The sequence below is a fragment of the Schistocerca americana genome, chromosome 2, assembly GCF_021461395.2.
Source record: "Schistocerca americana isolate TAMUIC-IGC-003095 chromosome 2, iqSchAmer2.1, whole genome shotgun sequence".
NCBI lineage: Eukaryota > Metazoa > Arthropoda > Insecta > Orthoptera > Acrididae > Schistocerca > Schistocerca americana.
Genome location: NC_060120.1, coordinates 862,677,515 through 862,699,147, shown reverse-complemented (window position 1 = coordinate 862,699,147; position 21,633 = coordinate 862,677,515). Strand labels below are relative to the sequence as shown.

General features: G+C 38.8%; 1 protein-coding gene across 1 annotated transcript in view; it reads left to right on the top strand.

The window, feature by feature from the left end:
* LOC124594956 (vesicle transport through interaction with t-SNAREs homolog 1A) overlaps positions 1 to 21,131 on the top strand; it is a 42,680-nt gene extending 21,549 nt beyond the window's left edge. The window contains exons 4-5 of the mRNA XM_047133466.1: positions 20,537 to 20,748; positions 20,831 to 21,131. Coding sequence (XP_046989422.1) covers positions 20,537 to 20,748; positions 20,831 to 20,992 — 374 coding nt within the window. The 3' untranslated portion in view covers positions 20,993 to 21,131. The remainder of the gene's footprint in view (positions 1 to 20,536; positions 20,749 to 20,830) is intronic.
* Positions 21,132 to 21,633: the final 502 nt, after the last annotated feature.

Here is a 21,633-nt window from a genome sequence, read left to right as displayed (position 1 = left end):
GTGTAGACCCAGCAGCTGATGTGCACACTTTCATTCCCTTCATATCACACAGAGAATGATGACAAGACAACTGCTGAAACGTGTAAGTACGCCATTGCTTCTGATCTAGTCTTTTACCTACAAAATGTATTTGGAGTAATCATTTTTTTTGTTAGCAAAGAACAGAAAAAATTTCAGTATGAAAAAGGTTGAAAATTTGTAAAAGGATCTGCATGTGGACTGGCTCACTTTTTGTCATTCTGCACCTAAAATTCAGGGTGTTTGCAACACTGTAAGTCGAACCAGAAACTGCTAACTCACAACAGCTGCTGATTTCCCTTTGGGTTGTGAATTTTCTGATCAAGAAACTTCAGTCGCACGGGAGTAGGATTTTTGTTTTCATAGACTTGGAGGACTCTAAATCATCTGAAAAGTCAGACTGGAGTTTATAATCCAAGAAATCAAACCTATCGTCCGATTCATCCCCAACACCGCTGATCAGTTGCTCAGTTTCCTCACCAGTATAAATTTGTGTACACAATTTCTTTTCTGTTGTAACATGTCTCTTCTTGAATAACCTTCACAGTGTTGATGGTACAGGATTATCATGATTTCACAAAAAAGAGAGGGTGGAGCAGTTCCAATGGTATGACTGTTTGTAAAAGAAAAATACATGATCCACTTCCTGGGAAAGGAACCAGTACAAAAACCAGAAGAGATTGCCAATGACAGAAGCCATTGTTACCTAAGTTGAGTAAACAGTAATAAAGCTTCCAGTGGAATTGTGTAGAAGTCTGTCCAAATAATTCTTTGAAAGCACAAGATCATACTTTGAAAAGTGTGCGTATAATAATCTCAAGATGAACACACAGACTGCAACTAGAGACAACAATAACTTCCGATAGGTAAACCCAAACAAAGTGTGGTGCAACAAGAAGTGACTGTCAGTGCTTTGCATATTGTTAAGGGACAGCCACAAACACAGATTCTGTAATGACATGGCAGGCATGTGCGACACAGCTAGTAGCATACTGCTGTCACAGGAGTGTAACCTGCTGAACACATCAAACAAACATTGAAAGCTCTCTGTATTTGTTAGACTTAAATGTGTAACATGATGATAATCTTGTTGTAGTACTCCTTTTCCACTAGGCCAAATGCTTTAGATTCACAATCAGTTTGCATTTTCTCCAGATATTGTACTTTTGAGACAGCACTTCCAGTCAGTGTCTTCAGGAGGTGAAGTTTATAGTATTAATACACACACACATACAGGACGAGTTTGTTAAATGGAGACAAATTACAGGAAATGATCTCTGAGAGGATAAGGAGCAAATAGTCATAGGGACATATGACCGGAAATTTGTTCTGTGGGAGGGACGCTCCACTTGAAAGTGGAGATAAAAGATTTTTTGACAGTGTAGGTTACAATGATTGAAAGCACATATGAGAATACATCAGGGAAGTGGGAATGTTCTGTCTACTCATGTTTTAGCTCCACACTCACGAGGGCAGTGAGCTGGAATACCATCATGTTGTAGCCATGTTATCCTTCATACCACCAAAGGCACGTGTTCCAGCAGAGGAGGCAGGGCCTTATGGAAGAAGTACAGAAATGTCTCACCAGTGAAACATTGTGGAAGGACGACTGGCTCCTCAAGGCAGTCACCAGTAATGACTGCCCCACACATCCGAGGCTGAACCTTTGCTGATGGTTTGCTGCCACCATACCATGGATGTTCTCCATATTCCACTGGGAAGGGGGGGGGGGGGTTTGGCAGAACATTCTATTGCCTCCTCTGACCAGGCTGGGCTGCAGCTGTATGGGCTTAGTGTTCCAGCCCAGTCTTCATCCTCCCTGCCGTTTTACTCATCTCCCCCCCCCCCCACCCCCCACCCCCACCCCCCGCTTCCTCTTGTGGTCTTCCATGTGTCTGTGTCTGTGCTTCTCCTGTTCTGTCCGTGTAGCTAGTCTTCTCAAGGCAGTCTTGGAGTAGAGTACCTCTAGTAAGTGGCAGGGGCTGGGGAATGTATGTCCTCTCATTCCACTCTGCTTTCAGGGGCTTCCGGCTGCTACCTAGATGGTCCACCTTTCTTTTCTTCTTTGGCTCCCTTTCTTCTTTTAGTCCCTTATCTCATATTCACTGACATTGGTTGATAGACCTTGGGGTTTTCTTCCCCTGGGTCTTGCGTAGTAGGTGATCTCTGATCTGGAATCATATAGATCTTTCTTTCTGTCTGAGGACAGAGAGACTGATGACCTAGTAGTTTGTCCCCCTAAAAGCATCCTATCAATCCAAAGGTGAGTGGACCGAGCGAGGTGGCGCAGTGGTTAGACACTGGACTCGCATTTTGGAGGATGACAGTTCAATCCCTCATCCGGTCATCCTGATTTACGTTTTCCGTGATTTCCCGAAATCACTCCAGGAAAATGCCGGGATGGTTCCTTTCAAAGGGCATGGCCGACTTCCTTCCCCATCCTTCCCTAATCCAATGAGACCAATGACCTCGCTGTCTGGTCTCCTTCCCCAAACAACCCAACCCCACAGGCGAGTGGTGTAAAGGCTGATGCTACTGGCCCTTGTAAAGATGGCCTCATCTGTGAATAGGATGGGTGACAGACAAACGAGCACTATGATAGATTGTTCAATGAGCCAGCAATGAAACTGTTGCCATAGAGGCCAGTCTGTAGGTAATACGGTCTGCATGAATTGTGAGTGATACAGTTAGTGGTAGTTACTGTGGAGAACGTTCTGATGGTCATCTGGCTTTCCCCATGCTGGCAGACAAACTGCTTGGTGCTGATACTGCAAACACTGTCAAAGATCTTTTCTCTCCACCTTCAAGTGACCATAAGTTCCTGACTGTTTTTATGGAATCGTTTCTTCCTGACTGTTTTTCGGGAATCGTTTCCTGCAGTTTGCACTCCCATTTAGTAAAATCACACTTTATAAGTAAAGATGTATGTCTTGTGGGCAGTACTCTAAAATGTTGCCTCCTGAAGGTGAGTACTAGCCAGCAGTTCAGTCTTGTAAGTTTGTTGTCTTCAGTCCTGAGACTGGTTTGATGCAGCTCTCCATGCTACTCTATCCTGTGCAAGCTTCTTCATCTCCCAGTACTTACTGCAACCTACATCCTTCTGAATCTGCTTAGTGTATTCATCTCTTGGTCTCCCTCTTACAATTTTTACCCTCCACGCTGCCCTCCAATGCTAAATTTGTGATCCCTTGATGCCTCAGAACATGTCCTACCAACTGGTCCCTTCTTCTTGTCAAGTTGTGCCACAAACTCCTTTTCTCCCTAATTCTATTCAATACCTCCTCATTGGTTACGTGATCTACCCATCTAATCTTCAGCATTCTTCTGTAGCACCACATTTCGAAAGCTTCCATTCTCTTCTTGTCCAAACTATTTATCGTCCATGTTTCACTTCTATACATGGCTACACTCCATACAAATACTTTCAGAAACGACTTCCTGACACAGGGTGTATACGACCCGGGAAAAACCCAGGAATTTTTCCATCTGGGAGAAAACCGGGAAAAACCTGGGAATTGTTTAGAATTCCGGGAGTTTTTCATTGTTTTAGTTTTCAGTTAAATTTTTGTGATTTTGACTGGTAAGAACCAATACTCTAACAAAGGAATTATTGTATCCCGCTACTGCAGAATGATACTGCAGCAACAAAACATGAACGGGAGAAAAAAAACGAAAATAAAACTTAAGTTGCAAAGGAAATGCGCCATATACAACAACAAAACAGTGCTCGTACAAGCGTCTGCCAACAGTAAAGTGTGTCAAAGGCTTTAGAAACGCTATGCAGTGCTTTATAACAACAAATTGCCACCGATGAGCGTGACATGACAACTGTTTAAATTAGATTTGTTTGAGCAGTTGTGGGCGGGCTCTTGCACATGCGCAGTTGAGTCGCGTATGAGTAGTACCTTCTCTCGTTTCTGGTTACGGAAGTGTGGCTGGGTGCCACTACTTAATATTGCCCCGGTTCGGAAATATCATAGATCCGGGGCTGATGCACAGAACAGTCAGAGTTGTGGTGGGGAGGTGGGTAGTGACCTGTGTTTACGTTTAGTGATTTTGTTGTTTCCTCTTCGTTTATTGCTCTCATGTTAAATGATAACAAATCTGATTTTTGTGTTCGGGAGCTATCAAATGATTTAAAATACGTTCGCATAATTATGGCAGGATAAAATATGTTAATAATTTCAGATTTTATTTCCACCTTTGACAGTCAAGCATTAATCGCCTTACAGAACAATGAAGTTATTTTTGCTGGTTTGCTAAAGAGATTTGGCTTTTATTAATCCTTTCTACTGAGGTAGTGAATTTATTTGAAATGAAGTGTTTAATTTCACACTATTGGCTAGTTTCAACTGTTCGCTTCATTTCAAGTGCACGTATGGCGCCGGCCGAAGTGGACGTGCGGTTCTGGGCACTGCAGTCTGGAACCGCGAGACCGCTACGGTTGCAGGTTCGAATCCTGCCTCGGGCATGGATGTGTGTGATGTCCTTTGGTTAGTTAGGTTTAACTAGTTCTAAGTTCTAGGGGACTAATGACCTCAGAAGTTGAGTCCCATAGTGCTCAGAGCCATTTTTTGCACGTATGGCATTATGCTATAATAAAGAACCAAACTTGAGTACTGGTACTCCAAGAAAATTTACATACGGATGTGCATTTTAAGCTGAATTATGCACTTTAGTATGGTTCGCGAAATCCCGATGCTCTTGGAGTATCCTTTGATGTCTTGTTTCTTTTATGACATATGTAAGATCTTTTAATGTTTTACACGTACGAACATATGGGCTTCCTGCGTCATCATGGCTGCGCAAGTGCGGTGATGCCAGTTATATGGCGCTTTCTTGCAACTGCTGAAACGAACCTATTTCTAACAGGTGGTGGGAAAATATTGCGAATGGTGGTTTGAAAAGCGTTACATTCAAAGCAGATTTCCTTTTACGCAAGATGAATTATGTGCGAGAATGTACAATGAATTTCTTAAAACACAAAGCATTTGACTCTCATTTAAAAATCAACTCTTTGAGGATGACCATTTAGAAGTATTTCGATCCCAGAAGATGAGACATTTGCGTCATTATTAAAAATTTTACTGGCACATTTGTGTGTGTATCTTAAAGTGCAACAAGCGCAAAAAAGATCAACATTATATGTGGAAGCTTAGCTTCTCTTCCAACTTATTAATCTTAGAGACCAATATTATATGTGAATGCTATGTATATATATTTAAGCCATTAACTTTTCTTATTTGTGTATTCGCGCTACTTAAGAGTGATCTTGCTATTGGCTGACTACATCACATGTCCTATTGCTGTCATCAGCTGGCGAGATCACGTGAATGAGCTATGATGCTTACAAAAGCGCATCGCAGTCTCAGTTTCAATGCTTCGGAAAGTGACATGCGTTATTTGGTGGAATTCAAATTTATACCTTCGTAATACGAAAATATGCAGCGTACATGTTGCTGCACATCAAAGGTCTTTCAGAATGTGTTTTTCCTCCTACGTTTCGTTTTCTAAAGTGCCGGGAAATTATACGTCGGTATATAAAACCATAAACATTCAAAGGATTGATGACTTTTACAGTGCCGAGGAAGAGTATACTGTCACTTAACATGGAAAAAGTGTGTTTTCATCCGGGAGAAAGTGTATTTTTAACCGGGAAATCCGGGAATTTTTTTTCCTTGTCCACGTATACACCCTGTCAGACACTCAAATCTGTACTCGATGTTAACTAATTTCTCTTCTTCAGAAACGCTTTCTTTGCCATTGCCAGTCTACATTTTATATCCTCTCTACTTCAACCATCATCAGTTATTTTGCTCCTGAGATAGCAAAACTCCTTTACTACTTTAAGTGTCTCATTTCCTAATCTAATTCCCACAGCATCACCTGACTTAATTTGACTACATTCCATTATCCTCGTTTTGCTTTTGTTGATGTTCATCTTATATCCTCCTTTCAAGACACTGTCTATTCCGTTCAACTGCTCTTCCAAGTCATCGGCGAACCTCAAAGTTTTTATTTCTTCTCCATGGATTTTAATACCTACTCCGAACTTTTCTTTTGTTTCTTTTACTGCTTGCTCAATATACAGATCGAATAACATCGGGGAGAGGCTACAACCCTGTCTCACTCCCTTCCCAACCACTGCTTCCCTTTCATACCACTCGACTCTTATAACTGCCTTCTGGTTTCTGTACTAATTGTAAATAGCCTTTCGCTCCTTGTATTTTACCCCTGCCACCTTTAGAATTTGAAAGAGAGCATTCCAGCCAACATTGTCAAAAGCTTTCTCTAAGTCTACAAATACTAGAAACGTAGGTTTGCCTTTCCTTAATCTATTTTCTAAGATAAGTCGTAGGGTCAGTATTGCGTCACGTGTTCCAACATATCTACGGAATCCAAACTGATCTTCCCCGAGGTCAACTTCTACCAGTTTTTCCATTAGTCTGTAAAGAATTCTTGTTAGTATTTTGCAGCTGTGACTTATTAAACTGATAGATCGGTAATTTTCACATCTGTCAACACCTGCTTTCTTTGGGATTGAAATTATTATATTCTTCTTGAAGTCTGAGGGTATTTCGCCTGTCTCATACATCTTGCTCACCAGATGGTAGAGTTTTGTCAGGACTGGCTCTCCCGAGGCCGTCAGTAGCTCCAATGGAATGTTGTCTACTCCCGGGGACTTGTTTCAACTCAGGTCTATCAGTGCTCTGTCAAACTCTTCATGCAGTATCATATCTCCCATTTCATCTTCATCGACATCCTCTTCCGTTTCCATAATATTGTCCTCAAGTACATCACCCTTGTATAGACCCTTTATATACTCCTTCCACCTTTCTGCTTTCCCTTCTTTGCTTAGAACTGGGTTTCCATCTGAGCTCTTGATATTCATACAAGTGACTCTCTTTTCTCCAAAGGTCTCTTTAATTTGCTGTAGGCAGTATCTATCTTACCCCTAGTGAGATAAGCCTCTACATCCTTACATTTGTCCTCTAGCCATCCCCGCTTAGCCATTTTGCACTACCTGTCGATCTCATTTTTGAGACGTTTGTATTCCTTTTTGCCTGCTTCATTTACTGCGTTTTTACATTTTCTCCTTTCATCAATTAAATTCAATATTTCTTCTGTTACCCAAGGATTTCTACTAGCCCTCGTCTTTTTACCTACTTGATCCTCTGCTGCCTTCACTACTTCATTCCTCAGAGGTATCCATTCTTCTTCTATTGTATTTCTTTCCCCCATTCCTGTCAGTTGTTCCCTTATGCTGTCCCTGAAACTCTGTTCATCCTCTGGTTTAGTCAGTTTATCCAGGTCCCACCTCCTTAAATTCCCACCTTTTTGCAGTTTCATATATACCAGAAGGAAATTTCTTTATCTGCCGACAGAAGAATCCACAATCTGTCGAGTCTTATGTTATTTGGATGGATAACCAGGTTCATCCCTGTAGATATCATCAGTTCTTAAGAGGAAACTAAATATAAAGTTGCTTCAGAATTTTTGAAACATGAACATATTCATACAAACTGAAAGACAAGTAGTCTTATTCCCTTATAAGACAGCAAAACAGAGGACATGAAAGTTGTTAACTGAATTGACTAACAAGTGATGTCATGCATAAATAATGATACTTCGTGATTTGATGGATTAAAAAGAATAAAAAAATGTATACTCACCAAGTGGTGGCATGAGTAACACGCACGCGTACACCCACACACACACACACACACACACACACACACACACACACACACACACACAAAGGCTTAACTCATGCAACAGTTTGGAGCCAATGGCTGCTTCTTGTGACAGAAGAATTGAAGGGGAAGGAAGTGGGTTGAAGGAAAAGGGCTGGAGAGGTTCAGGAAACAGGTTACAGTTCAGAAGTCACCCAGAACCCCAGGTCAGGGGAGACTTACCTGATGGGATGAGAAGGAAAGACTTCTCATTCCATCCATTAAGTCTTCCCCTGACCCAGGGTTCTGGGTGACTTCTGAGCTGCAGCTCCTCCGCTTACGACTACTTGAAGTGCGGCTGTTGCTGTATCGGCAGCAACAACAAGCTGCCAGATGCCACCCGGAAAAATTTTTCTGGTGTGCCCAAGCTGCCACATCCGTGCATGCACAGAGCAATCTGAGCTGTTGTGGGGAGGGGGGTAGTCTCCACTCGACCCATGTTTAGGTTTAGTGATTTTGCTGTCTCTCTACGTGTACAGCTCTCATGTCAAATGAAAACAAAATGGATTTCTGTTGCTGGGAGCTAGCAGTGAATTAAAATACTTTCACATAATTATGGAAGGCTAAAATATGTTATTAGTTTCAGTTTTCTGATTTTATTTTATTTCCAGGTTTTTGGCAGTCGCACATTAATTGCCTGCAGAACAATAAAGTTATTTTTGTCAATTTGCCAAAGAAATTTGGCTTTCATTAATATTTTCCACAGAGGCAGTCAATTTACTTGAAATGATGATTTTCATCCGACGCTATTGGCTAGTGTCAACTGTTTGTTGAATTAAAAGTGCTCATTTTTATCTTCTGGCACACATGGCATTATGCCGTAATAAGGAACTAAATGTTAGATATTACAATACTGGTGATCCAAGATAATTTGCAGCCCAATAACCTCACTGAAAAGCTTAATATGTTGGGGCCTTTTTCTTTGTGAATCTGGACAAACGAATGTGCACTTTAAGCCAAATCGCGCATTTAATTATGGGTTATGAAATACTGATGCTCTTGGAGTATACCATGATGCCCTGTTTTGTTTATGATATAATGTAAGATCTCTTAATGTTATATAGGTACGAACATGTGGGTTTCCTATGTCATTGTAGCTGCACATGGTACTCTGTCAAGTGCTGGAACAAATTCTAATAGGTCACGGGAAAATACAGCGAATATTGGTTGAAAAGCATTACTTTCAAAGTAAATTTCATTTTACGCAAGATGAATTATGTTATATGTGTGAATGTGCTTTGAATTTCGTAAATCACAGAGCATTTGATTCTCATTTAAAGCTTAACGCTTTTGAGGGCCAGTCACTTAGAAGAATTAAAGTGTAAAATGCAAAAAAGATCAATATTATATTTCAAAGCTTATCTTTTCTTGTAGCTACACTACGTATATTAAATAAAACCATCAACTTTTCCTATTTGTGTGTTAGCATTCCTGAACAGTGAAGTTGGTGTTGGCTTACTACATCACGTGTCCTCAGCTCTGAATATCTGCTGTCATCAGCTGGAGGGATCTTGTGACATGAGCTATGATTGGCTTATTAAAGCACAAAGCAATCTCCATTTCAATGTTTCAGAAACTAATGTGCTGTTTGGTGGAATTCGAATATATATTCTTTTGTAGCATGAAAATATTTTGCTGCTCAACAAAGACCTCTCCAGAACACGTAATCCCCACCCCCACAGTTCCGAAGGAAAATATATGTCACTTAACACGGAAATAGTAGTGTATTTTCACGTGGAAAAAATGTATTTTTAACTGGGAAAAATCCGGGAATTTCTTTTCCTTGCCCACATACAGAGGAGTCCAAAAAATGTATCCACTGTTTAAAAGTCCATAACTTGCAAACTAATGGACGGAGTTGTCTTATTTTTGGTGAAAGTGTAACTTAAAGTCCAACTCAAAGATATCGCTGTAGGTGTTCGAAATGGTCACCATTAACATCCACACACAAATGGTGCTGCCGAACTGCAGCACGAACTATTGACTGTAACATGTTCAGTTGGATATTTGCACATGAATGTACGATGGATTCTCGAAGTTCATCCAATGTGCGGGGCTTTTGTTGATAAATGACATCCTTTAGTGTTCCCCACAGGTAAAAGTCCAGAGGAGTTAGGTCTGGGGAATGTGGTGGATACTCCACAGCACCTCTGTGGCCTATCCATCTTCCTGGTAGATTTTCATTGAAATACGCCCTAACACGATTTTGATAGTGGGCTGGGGCACCATCTTGTTGAAAGTAAACTCTTCCATCTCCATACAAGTCTCAGATGGCAGGTAAAATGGATGTCTGAAGCTTCTGAAGGTACACCTTATCGGTAACTGTGCCATCAAAGAAGAATGGCCCAATCAAGTGCCGGTAAGACAACCCACACCACACATTTACTCCTGGAAAATTCACGGCTTTGTCTACACGGACGTTCGGATTTTCGGCGGCCCAGTGGATGCAATTGTGGCGATTTACTGTACCATTGAGTTTGAACTGTGCCTCATCAACCACACAATCATCTCTGCAAACTCTTGATTGTTGCACACCATGTTAGTAAACCACTCACAGTACTCCATTCTACGATCTGGGTAATCCTCGATTATTGCGTGTAGCAGTCGTGGGATGTAGCACTTCCACTTTGCTGTCTTCAAAATTCGCCAAACACTTGAGCGACTCACTCCAGTTTCACGGTCACACTGTCTCACAGACTTCTGTGGTGAGTGAGTGAACTGTTGTAACAGACGATGGGAGTCAGCTGGACTTGTTACTGTTACAGGTCATCCAGATCGTTATTTGTGTACATCTTTAACGCACCCTTCGGCTTCAAATTTGTCTCAAATGCGACGAATCGTTAAACGTGTCTGTGGCTCTGTTTGATACTCATTTCACCATTGCTGTTGAACCTCATTAATGTATTTGTACTTAAAATACCACTTCAAAACTGACTTCCTTTCATTGAATGTAAGCCTTGCGCCAGCCAGGTTTAATCGAGTAACTAGGTGCAACTAAGTACGAAGCACTGACTATTGGGCGACTGTCATCTGACAAAACAAAACAACGCAATACTACACTTGTGTGGCGATTGCCGGAACTACAAACTATTACACTACCAAAGATGACACAACTCTGTCAGTTAGTTTGCCAGTTATGGACTTTTAAACAGTGGATACATCTTTTTGGACCCCTCTGTATATATCCTGCTCTAGCTCCTGTTCCTTATCTGAGTTTCATTTTTTCCTTAACATCATTTCCACCACTCGCATTATCTTGTGTGTGTGTGTGTGTGTGAAATATACTATTTTAAATATGGCTTTTGATGCAGTGTCAAATTCTTAGCCCCCCTGTAATTAACAGTGTGAGTTGGAGTCCAGGTTGAAGGAAATCAGGGACATACCATACCCAATAAGACCATACTATATGGAACCATGAAATGGCAAGTGGAGGTACCACTTTTCCTGCGTGTGTCGACCATTGGAATTCTCGCAGTATCCCGTAGTTGGCAGAAATTGAAACACCTCAGACCCACACCTGAATGGGTTAAGAAGCTTACTGCACCATGCTGGTGCCCCCAGCACTGTCGATCAGTGAATAAATAAAACCTGAAGTACTTGACAGCCATACAAAAGTACTTTTAAAGAAGAAAACAATGAGTGAGGAAGAGATGTGTGCTGAAATGTTGCAAAACTTAGATGCAAGGAAGGCATGGTAATGAAATGATGCTGGCAAAGACAAAAACCTCCAGAAAAAAGTATATTTTATTCATTGCTAACCAATCTTCATCAGAAAACAATATTGTAGGGGAAGAAAATATGATTGATTGTTAATAACTTCCTATTTTTAATGTTCTATTTTTGTGGGAAATGTAGTGTGTAACCAGATACATCATTATTAGTCATCTGTTAATTTATAAAGAAATTGCAATTTCAATTAGACGAAAAGTTGAGCATTTTGTATGCAAATTGGCTAATATTTCTCTTATCAAAGATGTCATCACCAGTAGAGTACTCACCAACTCAACAAATTATCCATTTGCTGTTGATAATAATTTTCCTTGTGGATGTATGTTGTGTGGCATTTTATAGTTTGGATTAATATGGCTCAGTCATATCTATGATGAAGTATTACTTGGTTCTTTCAATTTGACACCCGTTATTGATTTTCCTACTCGGGTGGTAAAGGATAGCAGCTCACTGATAGATAACTTCTTTATAGACCAAGATAAGTTTAACCAGATAAATGCTCAGCCTGTCGAGAATGGTCTTTCTGATCATGGTGCACAGCTAGTTACAATATATGACACAGCTCCATTCAGCAATACTAAACAGTCCTCCAAAGTAGTACGTTCAGTCAACGATTTAACAATTGCGAATTTCAGGGAAAGCCTACAGCAGTTAGACTGGGATGAGGTGTACCGTGAACCTGATGCCAATTTAAAATATAATTTATTTCATGACATTTTTGTAAATGCATTTGAAAACAGCTTCCCCAAGAAAATAGTTAAATATACTCGTAAGAAACCTTGTAACAAACCATGGCTTACTAAGGGTATAAAAATATCTTGTAACCAGAAAAGGGAAATGTATCTGACAGCAAGAAAGAGTAGTGACCCAGAAACTATCAAACATTATAAAAACTACTGTGTTATATTAAGAAAAGTTATTAAAAAATCCAGGAGTATGTGTATCATGTCTGAAATCAGCAACTCTGATAATAAAATTAAAACAATTTGGAATATTATTAAACGAGAAACAGGTCAACCAAGAGCAGAGGAAGACAGTATTACCACCAAATTGAATGAAAACTTTACGAACAAAAAGTCAGATGTTTCTTGGTTGAGCAAGATGGCCGTCGAGTAAGTGACGCCAGAAACCATTTCCAGAAAGTTAAGTGATTTAGACAGGAATATAATTTAGTTTAACGCCGACAACAAATTAAATACGTGCATTAGTGTATCGTTTAGTCTTGCCGTTAAAGGTTTGACTTTTCTTTGCGTATTTTTTCAGAAAACACGAAAAGATCGTAACTTCGCGAAGTCGCGCTTAGGCTTAAATTTTGTAAACGTGTTTATTTCTTGTGGTAATTTAACTAGTTTCTCGGTAACAAATAAGTAAACTACCGTAAATAGCGAATAACTTCATTGTTTTAATACAGATTTCAGAAAAACAGCGTAACTTTATATCAGAAACTTGCTTATATACATTTGTTTATAGGCTTAATTCTCGTAACATTTTTGGAGAATCGAAGTTAAAGTATCTCGTTTAATTGTCCTTTTTTTTCATTCCATCGAGTGAAATATATAATAAATAGCGTATACCTTCATTGTTTTAATACAGATCTCAGAAAAACAGCGGAATTTTAAATCAGAAACTTGCTTATATACATTTGTGAATAGGCTTAATTCTTGTAACGTCTTTTTTTATTTTCGGTAATTTAATTGATTTATTCTAGCTAAAGTATTATTTTTGCCATGAGTGAGAAGTGCCTGACTTGCCATAGAATTGTTAGTTCCGGGGTTTGGTGTGATGGATAGCTTTTTTCACTGGGGGGACTGCAGTGGCATGGGTGTTGGGAAAGTGGATCAGGCTCATCAGTGGTTATGTAGGATTTGCAGCAGAGATAGGAAGATAGTGGAACAGGAGGGGAAAATTGCTGCCCTTCAGGCTGAGCTAGATCAGGCTAGGGAAGATCCGGACAGGTTAAGGAGGGAGAAGGGCAAAGAGAGGTGGGAAGTGGCAACAGGTAGCAGAAGGAACAGGCCTAGAACTAAGTCTGACAGTTTTGTGGTGAATGTCAAAAATAAGTTTGACCTGTTGCTTCAGTTAGAAACTGATGAGCCTCAAGCAGAGGTAGGTGTAGACAGGACACAACAAACTTTCAATAGGAAATTGAAAAAGAATGTAGGAAAGTCATCGAAAAGGAAGAAAGTTTTGTTGTTAGGCAGTTCTCATGCCAGAGGTGTAGGCCAACTTCTGCAGGAGGAATTAGGACCAGAATACCAGGTCACAAATTTTTTCAAACCAAGTGCTAGTCTGGATCAGGTGACAGAGGATTTAGGTTCACTCTGTAAAGGATTTACCAGGGAAGACACCGTGGTTATTGTGGGAGGGCCAGGGAACAGCATCGACAGAGATCCTGGGTGCAGTATAGAGTGTGACCTGGTAAAGATTGCGTCGGCATCGAGACACACCAATGTTGAATTTGTATCTGTCCTGAGACGCCATGACCGGCCTCATTTGAACTCTTCTGTTGGGAGAGTTAATTTGGAGTTGGAACGGCTGCTTGGGTCGGGTGCGGGGGCTCATATTGGTGTGGTTCCTGTTGATTATCTCAGTAGGTGGGACTATACCAGGCACGGCCTACATCTCAACAGGAAAGGGAAGGGGAAACTGGCTGGGGTAATAGCAGGAAATTTAAGGAGGGGAGGCACTGCCATGAATGGTAAAATACCAGTGGTTACAGGTGTTGGAGCAGTACCTTTTTTAGGATAAGTAAGACAGAAAGATTTCAAGTTCTACGAGAGGTTAGGATTGAAACAAATCTTCAGTTTAGGAAAGAAATTAAACAGCACAATTCTAGCACATTGGATCACCAATCACAGCTGTCAATTATAAATTTTCACCAATCACCAGAAATTTTATCTCCACCAAGTTGTATCTCAGTCCTAGGTAATTGCATTGATGAATTAAAGTCACCCAACCCAGTTGACATAATCTGCCTCTCTGAACACCATGTGACCACTGGTATAGGAACTAGGCCTACGCACAATGAGAAACTCAGACAGGAGAGTACTGCAAATGTTAGAATAAGGAAAGGTTCTCGTAAAAGTATAATTAAAAATAATGTAAGTATATTTCATCAAAATATTGGGAGTTTAAAGAATAAAGTAGATGAGCTTCTGGTTTGTTTAGAAGATTTAGAAGCTGAGAATGAAATAGATATACTATGCCTGTCTGAGCATCACATTGTTACTGATATGGATAAGGTAAATGTAAGTGGATATAAGCTCTCTGCACATGTAATGAGAGAAAATATGGAGAAAGGAGGAGTTGCCATATATGTCAAAAGTTATCATTGTGCAAAAAGTATAGAAACAAAAAAGTTTTGTGTAGAGAAACATATAGAAGCATGTGCCTGTGAGCTTAAATTAAATAAAGGCACATTTATAATTGTAACTGTATATAGGTCCCCATCAGGAAATTTTCATCTATTTCTGAAAAATTTGGACTCCTTGTTGTGCTATCTGTCAGACAGAGGGAAGCAAATTATTATTTGTGGGGACTTCAATGTAGATTCTCTTAAAGAGGGTAATAGGAAAAATGACCTTGAAGTATTACTTGGTTCTTTCAATTTGACACCCGTTATTGATTTTCCTACTCGGGTGGTAAAGGACAGCAGCTCACTGATAGATAACTTCTTTATAGACCAAGATAAGTTTAACCAGATAAATGCTCAGCCTGTCGAGAATGGTCTTTCTGATCATGGTGCACAGCTAGTTACAATATATGACACAGCTCCATTCAGCAATACTAAACAGTCCTCCAAAGTAGTACGTTCAGTCAACGATTTAACAATTGCGAATTTCAGGGAAAGCCTACAGCAGTTAGACTGGGATGAGGTGTACCGTGAACCTGATGCCAATTTAAAATATAATTTATTTCATGACATTTTTGTAAATGCATTTGAAAACTGCTTCCCCAAGAAAATAGTTAAATATACTCGTAAGAAACCTTGTAACAAACCATGGCTTACTGAGGGTATAAAAATATCTTGTAACTGGGAAAGGGAAATGTATCTGACAGCAAGAAAGAGTAGTGACCCAGAAACTATCAAACATTATAAAAACTACTGTGTTATATTAAGAAAAGTTATTAAAAAATCCAGGAGTATGTGTATCATGTCTGAAATCAGCAACTCTGATAATAAAATTAAAACAATTTGGAATATTATTAAAAGAGAAACAGGTCAACCAAGAGCAGAGGAAGACAGTATTACCATCAAATTGAATGAAAACTTTACGAACAAAAAGTCAGAAGTTGAAAATATTTTTAATAATCATTTTCTAAATGTTGTGGATATAGTAGGATCCAGGTGTTCATTAGAAGATGCTAGGCTGTTAATGGAAGAGGCCATACCTATGCAATTTGATGCAATTGAAATCTCACCCACTTCTCCCTCTGAAATTAGGAAAATAATAAACTTGCTTAAAAGCAAAAACTCACATGGAATTGATGGCATTTCCAGCAAAATACTAAAAGCTTGTTCTCAACAGATAAGTAAGATTCTCAGTCACCTGTGTAATAGCTCTCTGGAACAGGGCATTTTCCCTGATAGACTGAAATATGCTATTGTTATACCTTTGCATAAAAATCTGATGTCAACAATTACCGTCCAATCTCCCTTCTAACAGCTTTATCCAAAATTTTTGAGAAAGTGATGTATTCAAGAGTAGCTTCACATATCTGTAAAAATGAAGTACTAACAAAATGTCAGTTTGGTTTCCAGAAAGGTTTTTCAACAGAAAATGCCATATATGCTTTCACCAGTCAAATTTTGAATGATATGAATAACCGAACATCACCCATTGGGATTTTTTGTGATCTCTCAAAGGCTTTTGATTGTGTAAATCATGAAATTCTGCTAGACAAGCTCAAGTATTGTGGCATGAGTGGGACAGTGCACAAATGGTTTAATTCGTACCTAACTGGAAGAGTGCAGAAAGTTGAAATAAGTAGTTCTCATAACATGCAAAGGTCAGCACATTCCTCAAACTGGGGAACTATCAAGAATGGGGTTCCACAAGGGTCAGTCTTGGGTCCTTTGTTGTTCTTATTATATATTAATGACTTGCCATTCTATATTCATGAAGAGGCAAAGTTAGTTCTCTTTGCTGATGATACAAGTATAGTAATCACACCTGAGAAACAAGAATTAACTGATGAAATTGTCAATACTGTCTTTCAGAAAATTACTAAGTGGTTCCTTGTAAACGGACTCTCACTGAATTTTGATAAGACACAGTACATACAGTTCCGTACAGTGAATGAATGGTATGACACCATTAATAAATATAGACCTTAATCAGAAGCATATAGCTAAGGTAGAATATTCCAAATTTTTAGGTGTGTCCATTGATGAGAGATTAAATTGGAAGAAACACATTGATGATCTGCTGAAACGTTTGAGTTCAGCTACTTATGCAATAAGGGTCATTGCAAATTTTGGTGATAAACATCTTAGTAAATTAGCTTACTACGCCTATTTTCACTCATTGCTTTCATATGGCATCATATTTTGGGGTAAATCATCTCTGAGGAATAAAATATTTATTGCACAAAAGCGTGTAATCAGAATAATAGCTGGAGTCAACCCAAGATCATCCTGCAGACATTTATTTAAGGATCTAGGGATATTCACAGTAGCTTCTCAGTATATATACTCTCTTATGAAATTTGTTATTAACAACCAAACCCAATTCAAAAGTAATAGCAGTGTGCATAACTACAATACTAGGAGAAAGGATGATCTTCACTATTCAAGATTAAATCTAACTTTGGCACAGAAAGGGGTGAATTATACTGGCACTAAAGTCTTTGGTCACTTACCAAACAGTATCAAAAGTCTGACAGATAACCAACAAGTATTTAAGAAGAAATTAAAAGAATTTCTGAATGACAACTCCTTCTACTCCATAGAGGAATTTTTAGATATAAATTAAGAAAAAAATATTAAAAAAATAAAAAAATAAAAAAAAATAAAGAAAAACAAAAAAAACACAAAAAAATAAAGTTGTTATATTAACTTAAGTATGTTGTTAAATTAACCTAATTATGTCATGTATTGGAAAATTCGACTCGTTCCACATCATTACGAAATATCATATTCATGATCCATGGAACTTGTATTAATCTAATATAATCTAATCTAATCTAATCTAATCTCAATGACAAATGGCATTGCAGAAGAGTTTAAATCCTGCTGACACTGCAGAGTGCAACAGCAAAGACATGTTATGATATACTTTGAATACCACAGAGAGAATGTACAGAAGCATGACAAATGGAAATATGTGCTAAAGAAACTAAACTTCAGTTTGAGGCAAAAATGTTACCGAACAAGAACTGCCACAAATCTGGAGATAATTTAGTTAGAATTCTGTGATTGTGAATAGTACACCACGTACGAAAAGATTGCTGGTGTCAGACATGTATATTTGTTAGATGGCCTTCAGAAGGAAAGCATCAAAGATAATTTCATAGGCAATATTATCATTGTTTCAAATGATTTTATACTAGATTTTCAATATACCTTAACAGTTCTAGAGAACAGGGCAATTACAAAACCAATAAATTGACAGTAACCGTTAAGTGATATTTATTGTACCTATTCTTAAACAAACTCTACTCCCTGCATCAATTTTGCAGCTCATGGCAGAAGAGCTGTTGAGCATACACACTCTGTGGTGGCACGTTTGCCAATTTTGAGACGAGGGGAATAGTGACATGCTTTATACTTTTACTGAGGTTAAAATTTACATGCAGTGGTCTGAACTTACCACCTAATTGAAATTGCTTTATAAATTGACAGTTGAAGAATAATGGATCATTTGGTTACAACCTGTATTATCATTCTCACAAAAATGCTTTATAGATAACTGCATCATCTGCAAAAAGCCAGAGTAAGGTTACTATTTTCTGCCAGGTCATTAATACGCAACATGAACAGCAAGGACCCCTATATGCTTCTGGGGTGGGACACACCTGTATTTACTTCAGCACCTGCTGATTACTCTCCAACCAAGAAATCCTCAATCCGGGCACATGTTTCATTTTATGACCCATGAGATAATTTGGTGTGTCTACATAGAAATGCCCTATTTTCCGTTTGATCCCAGTCCAGAATTAAATGAAATAAATTTCCTTCTCAGAAATAAGTTTTAAGACTTATTAAGTTAAAAGAAATAGATCAAATCAAAAGACTTCCATGTGAACCCGAAAGTTTGGAGGTATTGAAGGTTCTGCACTGCAGGGACGAACACCCTGTCCTTCATGTAGCCACAGAGGAAAAAAACCAGTGGTGCGATGTCATGAGAATGGAGGTCAGTTCACAGCCCATCTTATCCTGTCTAGTGTCCTGGGAATTTTAGATTCAGAGTTGTCCAAAAGTCTAACAAAGAACGAAGTGGAGCACCATTTTGTTGAAACCAAGGATTTGGTTGCAGGTCTCCAACCTGGAGAAAAGCAAACATCTCCTGGTATGCCATTCCTGTGACAATCTCCTTAGAAAAAAGAACGGTCCAGTGATCTTGTTGCACATAAGGTGCCACAAAACATTCACTTTTGGGCTATCTTGCACCTTTTGCCTCATCCTGTGTGGATTGAGATGTGGAATGTGGCCTCATCGCAAAACATATTATAAAGTAAGATTCTAATGATTCAGTTACACATTGCGCTTGCAAATTCATATTGCCATTTCTTGTCATCAGGCTTTATGGCCTGCAGAATCTGCAGAATCTGCATCTTCTGCAGTTTGAGGACCTTATGAATAACATCTGAAGTTCCTGTGTAGTTTGAAAAATTCATTTGCGTGGAGTTCATTGGAATACTTGGTGAACATCCTGAAACTTAGTCTGCAGAGACTTGCTGACCCCTGCATGCTACCAGTGTCCAGGAAACTGCCAAGCTATGCTTTCATTCTCATCCATCTATGTTCTTGTAAACAGAATGAAACTGCCTTTGCACAATAACTGTATATCAAAGATCAGGATGTGCCTTTCTCCTGAACTGATGCCATTTTCACATGGATGGACAACAGTGAATCAGTAAAATAATTAGAAGCGTTTTTTGGTCCTTCTGCATCCAACAGATAAGTCAGATGTGAAACAAAGATAGATTCACTATTTTTAATTTGCCTCAAAAAATAGGCCATTTTGGCGTACTTTCATCAATAAATGTGGATGCAGTACTGAGTCAGATGTGTGTCTGTAGTCAAGAAATACTGTTTCTACCTGATTGTATTGATTCGTGTCTTCTGGGCTGTCATGTATGAAAGCACAAATTCAGTTGTACATGGTGAATGTTTGTGCAACCCATGTTTGTTGGTATTTTGTTCAAAAAATCTCGTTACAATTGAGCTCAGAATTATGTTCTACAATTCTACAATCGTTGTATCTCATTGCTCCTGTATAGTATTATTGCGGGTCACGTTTGCTGTCCCTTCTGGTAGACAGGTGTGACAGTTTTCTGTTCAGGGAATCTATTGTCGTATCAATGAGCAGTTAATCACTGTGCTTGAAAAGATAGCTGAGAAATGGAATGTAGGACAAAAGGCAAGAAAAAATGATAGTATTGCCAGTTGGAGACCATCTGTAACTAGATAAGATAGGTTTCTTCCCCCATCTGTTATGAATATATCATTTTTACTGCACTATCTTAGTGAATAGTGCTTGGTGTAGCTGATTATTTATTTGCAAATGAAAACACACACACACACACACACACACACACACACACACACACACACAGTGGGTCAAAATTCATGAAAAGATTATGACTGTGAATAACTTTATATGTATTTATGAAAGTAGAATGTAGATGATGTTTCATTATTCTGTTAATGTAAAGACAAATTATAGTAGATAAATGAAAATTTAAACAATGATACATTTGAAAAAGGTGTTGATAAGTTTCCAAATGTTGTACTTCACTACTGTTCCTTAACTATCATAAATTTTGTAGAGATTTTCGTATTCTCTTCACATACATAGCTGCTACTTATCTGTTGCCCACTTTGTTTTAAGGTCTTTACTCTCAAGATGATATTTACAGTAACAATGTCAATGTTACTGAGGAACAAAAACGATCACTATTGGATAACTCAGAGAGACTGGAGAGAACGGGAAAGCAATTGACAACAGGCTATCGCATGATTTTGGAGACCGAAGAAATTGGTTCACAGGTTTTACAGGATCTGAATTCTCAGCGGGAAACTATACAGCGATCACGAAATAGGGTAACGATAGCGTTATGCTCTTTATTTGTGAAATGTGACGTAGTACTTTCTTTTGCCTCACTATAATCTCCTTATTTTTCAGCTACGAGAAACAAATGCAGAACTTGGCCTTAGTTCAAGACTGATAAGTGGAATGTTGAGACGTTCATGGATACATCGATTTATATTGTATGGTGTTGCTGTGGTCTTTGTTGTGACAATTGTTGTCGTCATCAGTTTAGTGGTAATGAAACATACTAATTAGAATTGTATTTAATGATGGAACTTCTGAGTTTCTGAGAGCCATGTATCTAATTAATATGGTGCCAATGTAGTATTCATTGTATGGTTGTGCCATGGCAACTGTATGTTTTTAAGGTTGTAAACATTCCTGATTTTACATATTACTGTGAACTTATTTCAAGTGAAAATTAATGTATGAAAGTCTGGCAAGAAAATAGTTGACTGTTTTGAAGCAAAATCTTCAGCGAATATTTAATGGTATTTGGTAAAATTTGTGAAGAAACATCTATCAGAAATTTTGTCGTTTCTTAATTTTGCATCTTTGAGGCTCGCTTTGGCAACCAAGAGAGGCTAGTTGTTTGGGCAGCTACAAGAGTCCATTTACATCACCTACTGAACTTTGGCTTGTTCTGTTTTTATTTACTCAGCTAACACCACGAAGGTGTGACATCATCACTGCATGAAATAACATTTGTTTGTGCTGTGCAAGTGTATTTGACGTTACCTGCTCACACATAACATTGAGACAGATGTACCTTCGGGAGTCAAAATTCCTAGTAATGCCAATACATGCATAGACAAATACAAGAAAGTATCCTAGTTTTTGGAGCTATTAATTCTTTCCTCGAGGAGGAAAAAGTGATACGTTAGAAAGGTAGGGTA